The sequence below is a fragment of the Phaenicophaeus curvirostris genome, chromosome 21 (genome assembly GCF_032191515.1).
Source record: "Phaenicophaeus curvirostris isolate KB17595 chromosome 21, BPBGC_Pcur_1.0, whole genome shotgun sequence".
NCBI lineage: Eukaryota > Metazoa > Chordata > Aves > Cuculiformes > Cuculidae > Phaenicophaeus > Phaenicophaeus curvirostris.
Window position 1 is genome coordinate 1,079,037 of NC_091412.1, and position 13,363 is coordinate 1,092,399.

Sequence of the window (13,363 nt, forward strand, 5' to 3'; positions counted from 1 at the left end):
CACCTCCACCACACACAGTGGCTGCTGTTTCTGCGCAAGACTGCACAAGCACACGCAAAAGACAGTGAAAAGAGAGGCTTTAATCTATTCCAGCCTTGCAAAGGCTGAGATACTGAGTCTTAGGGGATAGGATAGTAAAATATCCCCCTCAATCCAGCGGAAGCGCTCCCTGTCAGCCCCTGCTGGGCGCAGCCAAGACCTAAAAACGTTGTTTCACTCCTTCACACGTGGCTTTTTCCTCCTCCTCTTCTTCTTCTTGGGAGCTGCTTCTGGTTCAGTTCCCTCACTGTGCGGCAGGTTCTCCTCAGCAACTGCCTGCTGCTTTTTCCTCTTCTTGGGAGCTGCTCCTGGTTCTGTTCCGTCTCTGCGCTGAGGGGGGTTCTCAGCTGCCACCTCCTGGTTTTTCCTCTTCCTGCGAGCTGCTCCCAGCTCCGTTCCCTCTCCATGCTGTGGGTTCTCCTCAGCTGCCACTGGCAGGGAGCTGCAGACAGGAGTGAAGAGCCTGAGCCAGCAGCTCCTGGCGTGATTGTGTCCCTGGACCTGGGGAGGCTGCACCTCCAACCCTGGGGTTGGTTTTGGGCTCTTCACTATAAGCCACTGAGGGCTTGGTGCGTGTCCGGGGAAGGGAAGGGGCTGGGGAACCTGTGGGTGTTTAGCCTTGAGAAAAGGATGCTGGGGGGTAACCTCATCGCTGTCTACAACTGCCCAAAAGGAGGCTGGGGAGAGGCAGGTGTTGGTCTCCTCTGTGACAGGAAAAGAGGGAACAGCCTCAGACTGTGTCAGGGGAAGTTCAGCTTGGACATTAGAAAAATCTGTCACCAAAAGGGTTCTCAGGCACTGGCAGCAGCTGCCTGGGGAGGTGGTGGCATCACCATCCCTGGAGGCGTTTAGCAGACGGGCAGATGAAGTGCTTGGGGATCTAATTTACTAGTGGGCAGGTACAGTTGCACTCAATGATCTCAAAGCTCTTTTCCAACCTAACAATTCTATGATTCCCACTGCAGCCAGACCCCTCCGTATTCCTTGCTCTGCGCTGGCCAGCAGAGCCCTGAGGTTCCTCTCACCTGGGGGCTGCAGCCCCTTCCTCGTGCCGCTCCAGGACAGCCACGAAGAAGCCATGGGTGAGCGTGGCGGCAGGAGAGGCGCGGAGGCAGCACTCGGCCCCAGGGAAGGCGGCGAGTCCTCGGCACGGCCAGGAAGGGAAGGCATCCACCAGCCTGTGGCATGAGACGTGGGTCAGTGCCGAGCCCGGCACCCCCCTGCGCTGTGTCCCCACGCGCCACGTCCCCCCGTGGTGCCGCACCTGAAGGCCGAGCCCGACTCCTGCAGCACGGAGCGCACCACGTCCTCGTTCTCCTCCCGGTGCAACGAGCACGTAGAGTAGACCAGGCGCCGGAGAGCCGGGAAGCACAGGGCATGGCTCAAAACCTTGCGCTGGAAGGTGGCCAGCGCCTGCAGCCGCTGGGCGCTCGGGGCAGCCTCCTCCTGCGGCGCCCGGTTCACCATCCCTGCGGAACAGCAGCCGTTGTCCAGGCTCCACCTGCACAGAGCCCGGCTGCGGGCAGGGGCTGCAGCCCCGCGCGTTACCTGAGCCGCTGCAGGACGGGTCGAGGAGGATGTAGGTCACCCTGCGGTACTGGGGGTCTCTGGGATCCACAGTCAGGAAGTCCTGCTGGGCAAGCCGGAAGGCGGTGACACCAGCTCGTGTCAGCAGGGTGTTCATGGTGGCCAGGCGCTTGGGGTCCACATCGAAGGCAAAGATCTGGCTGAAGGCAGAGCCCGGCACCCAAGAGAGGAGTGAACATTCCAGGAACCGTGGCTCTGGATCACAGGCAGAGCTCACGTGGGGGCTGTTCCCCAGCAGCACCAAGCAGGGCTGGGCCTGGGCAGGGTCAGGCACTGGGAAGTTGCCCAGAGCAGTGGTGGCTGCTCCATCCCTGGAGGGGTTCAAGGCCAGGTTGGACGGGGCTTGGAGCCCCTGATCCAGTGGGAAGCGTCCCTGCCTGTGACAGGGGGTGGAACTGAGTGGGCTTTGAGTTCCCTTCCAAGCCAAACAACTCCGTGATTCTATGAAGTGAACCCTGAAGTGACTTCATGTCCTCTCAGACGCACAGCCTGAGGCAGGGGAGAGGCTGCAGCGTTTCCTGCCACCCTCTCCTCCTCTCTCGGGGAGACTAGGCCCCCCTGCACCCCTGTCCCTCCCCCCGGCACATAAAGCTCCCTCACCCCTTGTTCTTCAGGATGGCAGCCAGGTGGCTGGTCTTATTCCCAGGGGCAGCGCAGGCATCGATAACGTGGGAGCCAGCAGGGGGGTCGAGGAGGAAGGCAGGGAGGCAGCTGGCCTGTGAGAAGGCAAAGCCGTGTCAAAGGAGCAGCCTCTGATCCTCCCCTGGGGCAGCCCACGGCCCCGCACGCTGCCCAGCTGGGCTCCCCACATCCCACATTTTTACAGCTCAGTTCACAGCAATCCACCCCGTCCCCACGGCAGCAAAGCCATGGGAGAGCCCTGCGCACACGGCTTCTGAAAGGCTGAGGGTTGTTCAGCCTGGAGAAGAGAAGGCTGCGGGGAGACCTCAAAGCAGCTTCCAGTCCTGAAAGGGGCTCCAGGAAAGCTGGGGAGGGGCTCTGGATCAGGGAGGGCAGGGAGAGAACTAGGGGAAATGATTTTGAGCTGTAAGAAGGGAGATCGAGATGAGATCTTAGAGAGAAATGCTTTTCTGTGAGAATGGGGAGGCCCTGGCCCAAGTTGCCCAGAGCAGTGGTGGCTGCCCCAGCCCTGGAGGGGTTCAAGGCCAGGTCGGATGGGGCTCGGAGCCCCTGATCCAGTGGGAGGTGTCCCTGCCCATGGCAGGGGTGGGACTGGATGGGCTTTGAGGTCCCTTCCAACCCAAACCATTCCAGGATTCCACTGCAGCAAAGCAGTCCCAGCTCAGCGCTCAGTAGGGAGGATGGGACCCCCCCCCAGTTTGTGATTTTCCCTTCCCAGCTCCACACCTTGTCCTGCAGAATTATGTGTCCTGAAGTGTACAGCAGGTTGTCATGGAAGTCCGTCTGCGGAGGAAAAACCAGCAGCTCCGGGAGATGAAGATCCAACAGGAATTTCTTCCCAGAAAGGGCTCTCAGATCCTCCACGCTGCCCAGGAGGCACAGGGAGGATCACCACCCAGTCCTGCTTCCATGCGCCCACACCAGAGCCCAGGCTGAGGAACCTCACGCTCCCCAGCACCCACAGAGGCACAAAGAGTGGGGAGGACCCCAACCTGGACACCCCAAACACCAAGACCAACAACTCCCACGGCCCACAGGACCCCGTGCCAAGCCCCTGATGCTTGCTGACACCCCAGACAAGGTGAGGTGGTGATGCAACGCTTACCTGGCTGCCTTGCCCAGGTAGGAGTAGCCCTGGCGCTTGAAGAAGTCAATCACATCGTCCACGCACGTCTTGAGGGTGTTGACTCGCACATAGCGCGGGACCTGGGGGGCTGAGGGGCCGGGGGGTCAGGCAGAGCCAGTGGGGTGAGGAAGAGACACCCCCACCCCAGTATGAGATTGTGGCTACTTGTATTTTTACAAAATTCAAGTTTTAGAACTTCTTCATGATGAGGGTGGGGAGGCTCTGGCCCAGGTTGCCCAGAGCAGTGGTGGCTGCCCCATCCCTGGAGGGGTTCAAGGCCAGGTTGGATGGGGCTTGGAGCCCCTGATCCACTGGGAGGTGTCACTGCCTGTGGCAGAGGGGGTGGAACTGAGGGGGTGGCTTTGAGGTCCCTTCCAACCCAAACCACACCATGATTCTAAGATGAACGGCTTTGCTAAACAGAACTTACAGTCCTCTTGTAAAATACGTTTCCATAAATTGTTTTTCACTAGGAAATTGCTGAACATATAGTTTGGAGAATGAAATAATAAGATAATGTAAGAGATCTTACTTTCCAGTATAGAACAAGATATGCTTAGGAATCTAAGTACTTACAATCAACAGGTTGGGCCAAGAAATCTGATATGGACAATTTAACCTGATAACAGGCTTGGGATAGGCTGTGAATTCGAGGAGCTGGGGTGGTCTTGCCTCAAAAGAAATGGTATAAAAACCCACGGTTTTTTTGACCCAATGAGCACTTTCCTTCTTGTCAGAAGGAGGCGCTCCCATGATCGCAATAAATCACGCTGCTTCACCAGCTGCGTGCCTCAGTTTACCTATTTGGAGCATTTCTCACAACGGCTGCGGGCGAGCACCCAGCACCTCACAGAACCACAGAATCACTAGGTTGGAAAAGACCTTTGAGATCAAGCCCAACCGCTCCCGTCCACCACTAAACCATAAATCCTATCCCTAGGCAACTCACCGTCGGGGCTTGCTGATGGCACCAGCAGGTCCTCGTTGCGGCTCACCTTCTGCTGCACCTTCATGCGGGCCAACTCGGCCTCCAGGCGGGCCCGGTGCCGCCGCACCAGCGCCTTCCAGCGTCCCCCGCACCGCAGCCCCTTCCCGAAGAGCAGGTCATACACCAGCACCTGTGAGAGCCGGTGGGATACAAGGAGTTACCATTACAAAAAAAATGGAATATTTTGATTTAACCTAAAGCAGAGTCCAGTTTCATCTAAGTAATTGTACTGCTTGAAAGTCAGACAGGATGTCCCTCCGACAACATGTTTTTTACAGCATATTTTCTTGTTCTTTTGGAAATGATTACGTCTGGTGCTCGGTGTGATCTGTGCTGACCAGAGGTGTCTCTTACTGGTTCAGGAAGTTGCTACTATTACAAAAAGTGGAATATTTTTGATTTAAGCTAGAGTTCGGTTTCATCTCCGTAACTATTTTTTAAACAGCGTGTTTTCTTTCAAGCAATGTCTTCCCAGCCACTGTTCATTCTTTGGAGATGGTAACACCTTGTGTTCGGTGGGATCTATGCTGAGCAATCCTGTAACCACCTGTTTGGGGTCTTTCCCCATCTCAAATGCAAGGTCAGGCAGAGCTGGCTCCAAAGTTCCAAATTAGCGAGAGCTTTGACTGTCGTGAAGTTCACAACAAACATTAAAATTAGACCTTGGAAAGTAATAGAATGGGTGCAAGATTTCTGGGAAAATGTATCCGTGTGCATGTAAGCAGAGATCTCTTCTGTGCCAGCTCTTGTCTGGCTGCACACGACCAATGGAGATCACTGCCTGGTGCTGCCCGGCCCTGATAAAGGATGCTCGCTTTCTAAAACTCAAAAATGAGTCTTGGAGAGTCAATTCACTGGCATTTTGGTATCAGGGGCCGCTGCTCAGCCCCCTAGCCCCCCCTTACCTTGGCGAGCTGCGGGGACAGCTTCTTCTCGGCCTGCAGCAGCGCGGAGCCCACCAGCAGCTTCTCGAGCACCGGGGTGAAGCGCAGCGTCTCACACACCAGCGCGTACAGTGGGCGGATGCGCTGTGGGCACGGGGCGAGACGTCACCCCTGGGGCTGAGACCCCAGCCCTGTCCCTGACCCCCTCACCTGGAGCCTGACCTCCCCTCCTCCTCCCTGACGCCCCTCCTCTTCCCTGACCCCCTACCTGTCTCTGACCCCCCTCCCCTTGAGCTTGACACCTCCTCCTCCCTGACCCCCTTCCTCCTCCCTGACCCCCTCCTCCTCTTCCCCAATCCCCCTGTCCTCTCCCTGACTTCTCTCTTCTCCTCCCTGACTCCCCTCCTCCTCCCTGACCCCCCTCCTCCTCCTCCTCCCTGACCCTTCCTCCTCCCTGACCCTTCCTCCTCCTCCCTCCCCGCCTTCCTTCCTGACCCTCCTCCTCCTCCCTGACCTCCCCTCCTCCTCCCTGACCCCCTTACCTGTCCCTGACCCCCCTCCCCTTGAGCTTGACATCTCTCCTCCCTGACCCTCCTCCTCCTCCCTGACCCCCTTCCTCCTCCCTGACCCCCTCCTCCTCTTCCCCAATCCCCCTGTCCTCTCCCTGACTTCTCTCTCCTCCTCCCTGACCCTCCTCCTCCTCCTCCCTGACCCCCTCCTCCTCTTCCCCGATCCCCCGTCCTCTCCAACCCCCTCCTACTCCCTGACTTCTCTCTCCTCCTCCCTGACCCCCCTTCTCCTCCCTGACCCCCTCCTCCTCTTCCCCGATCCCCCTGTCCTCTCCAACCCCCTCCTACTCCCTGACCCCCCCCTCCTCCCTGACCCTTCCTCCTCCTCTTCGATCCCCCTCCTCCTCCCTGACCCCCTCCTCCTCTTCCTGATCCCCCTGTCCTCTCCCTGATCCCCTCCTACTCCCTGACACCCCTCTCCTCCTCCCTCCCCCCTTCCTTCCTGACCCAACTCCTCCTCCCTGACCCCCCTCCTCCTCCCTGACCCCCTCCCCTCCTCCCCAAACCCCCTCCTCCCCCTCGACCCTCCTTCTTCCCTGACCCCCTTCCTCCTCCTCCCTCACCCCCCTCCTCTCCCTCACCCCCTCCTCCTCCTCCGAGACCCCCCTCCCGTCACCCCTGTCCCCCCCCGCCCCGCCTCACCGGGAAGCCGCTGTTGTACACGAGGCTCTTGACGCTCCCCTGTCCCCGCTCCAGGCCCTGCAGGACGGCGGCGGCCGCGCTGTGCAGCGCCATCTTGGGCCTCGTGCGCGAGGGGGCGGGGCCTCGAGGGGGCGGGGGCCTCGAGGTGGGGGGCGGGGCTTAAGAGGAAAAGGGGCGTGGTCTCGCATACAGCGCGCTCCCCGCTCCGTCCCCTCCAGGCCCCGCCCCCTCGCGTGCGCGAGGGGGCGGGGCCTGGAGGGGACAGAGCGGGAAGTTTTCCCGCCCAGCAGGAGGCGCGCGAGGGCTGGGGAGGCGGGAAATGGGGGTAGGGGTGGGGAGTGGAGAAGGGGAATGGGGATGGGGAATGGGAATAGGTAGTAGGGGATGGGGAAGGGGAATGGAGAGTGGGGAAGGGGAAAAGGGAAGAGAAATGGGGAACAGAGAATGGGGAACAGGGCTCCAGGAAAGCTGGGGAAGGGCTATGGATCAGGGAGGGCAGGGAGCATACAAGGGGGAACAGTTTTGAGCTGTAAGAGGGGAGATTGAGATGAGATCTTAGGGAGAAATGTTTTTCTGTGAGGGTGATGAGGCCCTGGCCCAGGTTGCCCAGAGCAGGGGTGGCTGCCCCATCCCTGGAGGGGTTCAAGGCCAGGTTGGATGGAGCTTGGAGTCCCTGATCCAGTGGGAGGTGTCCCTGCTCATGACAGCGGTTGGAACTGGATGGGTTTTGAGGTCCCTTCCGACCCAAACCTCACCATGATTCTATGATCAGCAGCTGAGCAGCAGGAATGCTGCAGAACCCAGGTTCTGCCGAGTTTGACTGACTGGTAAGGGATGGTGTGGGTGCTGTTGCTCCTTCCCGTACCTGATGGCTGGAAGGGTGCAAGAACCCCATGTGAAGCCACATTTGGGTGCCTCAGTTTGGCCGGGACACCTCATGTGCAAGAATAAATATTTACCCCGGGAATGGTGTATTTTTTGTCGAAGGCTCTCTTCATTTGGCACAGCCCGGCTGCGGGTCTTGGTGCCGAGCCCAGAAGGGGTCCTGGTGGCTCTCCGCGGTCAGCAGGGCAGACGATGTGCTGTCTGGTGTCCCACCTGGCTCCCGGTTCCCAGGGCTCCCAGTGCCCATCCCTGCGCAGCTGAAATTGCTGCCCAGACAGGCTGGTGTCCTCGTGGTTCCCACTGCCCAGTTGATGGATCTCTGCAGCTCCATGCTTTGTCAGCCCCGCGGCCTGGAGCCCTGCAGCTGCAGGCAGCTCCTCAGTGACTGTACCAGTATCAGCCAGCTCGCCCAACACAAACTCTGTTTATTCAGAACAAAGATGCCAACAAAGACCCCTGGACGCTCACGGCTCATGTGTTTCAGCTCCTTTCCATAGGGAGATCTTCACAGGGTGGCTTTTGGGTCAGCCTCCCAGGCTGGGGAATGGGGATTCCAAGGTTAAGGCTTTTATGCTCTTAAAGGAGAGGGGAAGGAGCCTCCTGTGCTGCTGAGCCTTCCTCTGCCACACCACAGCCTCCACTGCAGGACAAACCTGCACACAGCAGGACTTGGCTTCGGGCACAGCCCTCCCCGGCCACAGCCTCACCCCACTGGCCAGGCTACAGCTTCGTGGGCTCCTCGGGAGCACGGCTGGTCGGCACCCGGGGGTGCCGGCTGGCAGCGGGTGTGGGAAGGATGATGGGGGGTGAGTAAGGCCCTCGCTCGGGCCAGCACAGGTCCACGATGGGGTAGAGTTGACCCTGGAACTCCGCCTGGAAGGTGTAGATGGGGCTGAGCTCATCAGGGTTGTCAGCGTTGTAGAAGGTCAGCTCACCCTTCTCGTAGTGCAGGTAGATGCCGATGCGCTGGGGCCGGATGGTCAGCGGCAGAGTGGCCCGCGGGGTGCTGAAGGCCTCGTAGACCTTCCCTTCCTTCAAGCCAATGAGCCACACGCCGTTCTCGGGAGACTTGCTGAGCTTCCCTTTGCGGCTGACCGTGCCCTTGATGATGCCCACGCGCCAGTGATTCCTGGTGCCCACGATCACCTCCCAGTAGTGCTGCCCGCAGGAGAAGCCCTTGCAGGTGAGGATGCAGTTGCTGGAGTCAAAACGCTTGGGGTTGCTGTCCCGACGCTGGAAGAGCCCACACTGCACAACCGTGTCGCCCTTGAAGAGCTCCAGGAGGGGATGCGCTGTCACCGGATCCAGCTTCAGCGTCTCCGGAGCTAAAAGGAAAACATGCAGGCCCCAGGCACGTAAGTGGGCAGGGGTCTGGCACAGCCGGACAGGCTGGCACTGCCTCAGCGGCTGGAACAGAGCGTTATGCCGGAGAAGGCTGCTGCTGCTGTGAGACACAGCTGGCCACTGCCCCAGGAGCTCTGCTTGGGACAAGGAGCGTACAAGCGAAGAGCAAGACAGAGGCTGGGGCGGCACGACGCTGGCTGAGCCAGGGCAGGTCAGTACCTGGCAGGACCCGGCGGTGCAGGCGCTTCCACACAGTTATCTTGATGTCATCTTGGTGGAAGCACGGCTTAAAGGACACTGGGCTGAAGATGCCATCGCTGGGGTGCAAGCTGGGGAGCTCTGACCTGGAAAGAAACAGCAGCCGTGACACGGGGAACGGAGGTGGTGGGACCTCACCTGGCTGCTGTGTGTGATGGAGCCAGAGGTGCCTCACCAGCTGCTCTTGCCCTCTCCTGGGGCTGAGCACACGGCTGTGGCCCTGGCTCTCCATCACAACACCAGTGCCCATGCGAGGCTGCCCCAGCATCGCCGGGATGCCCACTGGCCTGGGACCTCCAGCCCTGGTGTGGAGGCACTGCCGGCTCCAGTGATGCTCTTTGCTGCTGGGTTCCACCACGCACCTGAACTGGGAGGAGCCGTATTTCTGGAAAACACAAGAGAAAGAGAGAGTTGGTGGTGGGAGACTGACAGAACACATCTCCTCTGCATGGTGACAGCAGCACATGTCCGTGCCCTGGGCTGGAGATGTCAGGGCTCTCCTTTCCTGGGACAGCTAAGGGTGTTGCCTCTCGTGGAGGTCAGGTCTCTCCCATCAGGTGAAGGCCTGGCTGGGCAGAGGGCACCTACATCATCTTTCTCATGGTTCTTGGTGAGGGCCCTCCTGCCCAGGGCAGCAGGCTGACTGCCCCTGCCTTCGCTAGAGAGTGTGCTCACCCGGACAAAATCAAGCTGACTTTCGTTGCTGAGTGCCTCCAGAGAGCTCTGCATCTCCTTAAGCCTCTGCAGGGCATCTGACGTCTGCCTGACCTGGGACTCAATGGAGGCGATGAGCTGGGATGCCTTCCCCTCGATACTCTCCAGGAAGGTGGCCTTCTCCTCATCGATGTACCTGTGCAGCTCCTGGAACTCCTTCCGGATCACCCACTTGAAGACATCCGCCTCATTCTGCCAGGAGACAGTGAGCAGCTGTGAGGGGCTCCCTTGCTCCATCCCCTTCACCCACTTTTTGGTTCCACAGATGCCACCAGCAATGTCAATGTGTCCCACCAAGCCACCCTCTTCTGGCTTTTCAAATAAAGAGCAGCTCTCCGCAGCAGGATAGTTTCATCCTGCTGTCCTCAGCAGCTCACAACCACGGCATCCCTGCCCTACCCCTCTCCTCCATCAGAATTTGGGTTCCTGATGTCCCAAGCAGCTTCATCACAGCCTTGAAAGAGCTATTGGATCCTCTGCTCCCAAGGGACATCCTGTGAACTGGGCTAAGGTGGGGGAAGAGTAGAGCTCCACTTTCGTTTGGGTTGAGCTGTTCTGAGGAGCTCCACTGGGAAGCTTTGGCCTCAGACGGGATGCCAGGAGGTCCCTTGAGGACATCTAGTGGGTGGGAAGTGGACACACAGCTAAACCAGGCATAAACTTGACATGGAACCAGTGGCGTTGCTCTGACTGTGAAGCCTGCTCTGAGTGGGATCCCTTCCACCTCTTATCTCCCCATTTCTGAGGACATTTGATCTTCATGTCTGACTGCTGCTCTTGCCAGGGTGCTCCGCCAGGGCTACATCACCCTTCCTGAAAATAGGTCTGTGTTTAATCCCTGAGCTTTGTGGAGAAAACAAGCCTCAGGGAACAGAGTGGAAGATAAGGGCTTTAAATTGGAAGGGGGAAGGTTTAGATTAGACATTAGGAAGAAATTCTCCGTGATGAGGGTGGGGAGGCCCTGGCACAGGTCGCCCAGGGAAGTTGTGAAGAAGACCGGGCATCTGGAGTATTGTGTCCAGTTCTGGAATCCCCAACATAAGAAGGACATGGAACTGTTGGAATGGGTCCAGAGGAGGCCATGAAGATATTCCAAGAGCTGGAGCACCTCTGCTGTGAGGACAGGCTGAGGGAGTTGGGGTTGTTCAGCTTGGAGAAGAGAAGGCTGCGGGGAGACCTTAGAGCAGCTTCCAGTGCTGAAGGGGGCTCCAGGAAAGCTGGGAAGGGACTTTTTACAAGGGCCTGGAGTGATTGGATGAATAGGGGGAATGGCTTTAAATCAGAAGGGGGAAGATATAGACTAGACATTAGGAAGAAATTCTTGATGATGAGGGTGGGGAGGCCCTGGCCCAGGTTGCCCAGAGTAGTGGTGGCTGCCCCATCCCTGGAGGTGTTCGAGGCCAGGTTGGATGGAGCTTGGAGCCCTTGATCCAGTGGGAGGTGTCCCTGCCCATGGAAGGGGGTTGGAGCTGGCTGGGCTTTGAGGTCCCTTCCATTCCAAACCATTCTATGATTCTACAAGCCCTGTCTGATATCCCATGGATGAGGGAAGTGAAGGAGAGGAGTAGTGGAGGCAAACTGTGGAGACCCAGGAGCAGGAGTTGCTTCAGGGGCTGTGTGGGATGCACAGGCTCCCTTTGCACTCACTGCGATACGGCTTTTGTTGTTGATGAGCTTGTTGAAGTGTTCGTCCAAGTTCCTCTTGTAGCGGTGGACATCAGTCAGCAGCACAGACAGCTCCTCCTGAAAAGACACCACCTCTGTGGCAGCCTCCTCAATCACAGGCAGTGCTTGCCAGCCCCCCCGAGGGCTTCTCACCCTGAGAAGCCACATTCTCCTGAGCTTTCTCTAAGCCTTCTGGGGATCTGCACATCCTTATGACCTTTGCCCTCTTGATCTGGAGGATTTAGGGTTGCCAGAGGCAGGAGAGAAATTCTGGACACTGCTGACCAAGTCCTCTTGCCATGTTTGCTTGCCCATCCCCAACCGTCCATATCTCACACCCCGTGGTTGTTCTGCACCAGGCAAAGTGGGTGGCAAGCAGCTGCAGACCAGCACCAGACTGCTGGCACCCTCGTAGCACTGGTGCCGCGAGCCTGGCCAGGGCAGCAGTGTTTCCTGCTGCTCTTATCTCCGCCGTGTCAGGAGTGGAGGGGACGGGTGGCCCTTTGCTTTTCCATTCCTGGGGCTTTCACGTGATGCTGGGCAGACGCCGCCGCTGTTTACTCTGCCTGGCCAGAGCTTCTGTTTCCCCACCTCCCAGCTCTCGTGTGGCACCTCGCCTCAGCTCTTATCTCTACGCTCTTTGATGGTGATTACAAACAGTCTTGAAAGGCCCTGCCGACACTCCCTGACCCCCTGCTCTCCCCACCACGCTTCAGCCATCAAAACCATGAGCCCTCTCAGCAGGGGGACGTGCTCAGCCTGAGAAAGAGCTGCTCCCCAGCCCACGAGCTCTACCCCAGGTCTGGCTGCGCTGTGGGACTGTGCTCCCCACTCTGGCATCATTTCTGGCGTGTCCTTTGAAGAAGGGACATTTGGCCAGCAAAGCACTGCAGGTGCCACAACCCCCAGCCCAGGAGCCCTGGCTGGCTCTGCCTGCTCACCTTCATCCGGCAATACGCGGTGGAGATGGGGGTGATCTTGTGCTGGCGGTGGTTGCCGATGGTGCCACACAACCCACAGATCACCTCTTGGTCAGCCTCGCAGAAGAGGCTGAGGGGGTTGTGGTGTGTCGGGCAGGACTCTGGGGTGGCCTCTGCCTCTCCTCGGCTCTGCAGCGCCTCGATGACGCGGGCCAGTGTGACGTTGGGTGGCGAGGCGCTGCAGTCCACCGTTTGGCGGCACACGGGGCACAGGAATTGCCTGTCCAGCTCTTCAGAGAGTGACACCACACACGACTTGCAGTACGAATGCCCACACTGCAGCATCAGGGGCTCCTTGAAGACCTCCAAGCAGATAGGACAGAGGAGCTGGTCCTCCAAGTCGTCGATGCTCATCTTGCGAGCCATCCCACCCCCTTCCCATGCAGACGTGGCCGGGGAAACACGGGTGGGAGATCAGTCCTGTTTCAAGAGCAAAATAAGCAGAGATGAGTAAAGACAGAGCTCAGCACTTGGGGAAGGTGAAACAGAGAGACCTCCACCCCCTAGCAGCAACATAAACTCATTGTTAGGCTCCAGGTGAAGTCTGAGTTGCTTCTTCTAACCTAGGCTGGGTTTGGGCTCTGGAGATTTGAGCTCACACCCTGCCATGCCTGCTGGATCTGCCTATGGTGTCAAAAGCCACCACCAAGCTGCTCCCACCTGGAGCCTTTGCCTGGCAGGACTGTTGGCTGCAGCCTGCCTGAGGACAGCTCTGCCTGTCTGGAAGGGCTGGAGGCAGAGCTGTGAGGGAGCTTCTGCTCAAAAATTCCAATATTAACCCTGGCTTGTATGAAAAGAACACCTCCCCTACAAGGAGAGGCTGAGAGAGTTGGGATTGTTCAGCCTGGAGAAGAGAAGGCTACGGGGAGACCTTAGAGCAGCTTCCAGTGCTGAAAGAGGCTCCAGGAAAGCTGGGGAGGGGCTCTGGATCAGGGAGGGCAGGGATAGGATGAGGGCAACGGTTTTGAGCTGCAACAAGGGAGATTTAGGTGAGATCTTAGGGAGAAATGTTTTGCTGTGAGGGTGGGGAGGCCCTGGCC

The 13,363-nt window shown here is 58.6% G+C and overlaps 2 protein-coding genes across 2 annotated transcripts; both read right to left on the reverse strand.

Moving 5' to 3' along the window:
• Positions 1-60: 60 nt before the first annotated feature.
• On the reverse strand, positions 61-6,571 carry NSUN5 (NOP2/Sun RNA methyltransferase 5). Its single transcript, XM_069873973.1, has 10 exons — positions 6,478-6,571; positions 5,288-5,410; positions 4,344-4,512; positions 3,374-3,482; positions 2,995-3,133; positions 2,227-2,342; positions 1,588-1,766; positions 1,304-1,508; positions 1,065-1,217; positions 61-481 (listed from the first exon to the last, which is right to left on the reverse strand). The coding sequence occupies exons 1-10, from the start codon at positions 6,568-6,570 to the stop codon at positions 214-216; spliced, it is 1,554 nt and encodes a 517-aa protein (XP_069730074.1). The 5' UTR covers position 6,571; the 3' UTR covers positions 61-213.
• Positions 6,572-7,775: 1,204 nt separating this feature from the next.
• On the reverse strand, positions 7,776-12,739 carry TRIM50 (tripartite motif containing 50). Its single transcript, XM_069873976.1, has 6 exons — positions 12,285-12,739; positions 11,326-11,421; positions 9,640-9,870; positions 9,327-9,349; positions 8,926-9,050; positions 7,776-8,687 (listed from the first exon to the last, which is right to left on the reverse strand). Exons 1-6 carry the CDS (start codon positions 12,687-12,689, stop codon positions 8,083-8,085), a joined length of 1,485 nt encoding a protein of 494 aa, XP_069730077.1. The 5' UTR covers positions 12,690-12,739; the 3' UTR covers positions 7,776-8,082.
• Between the last annotated feature and the right edge of the window lie 624 nt (positions 12,740-13,363).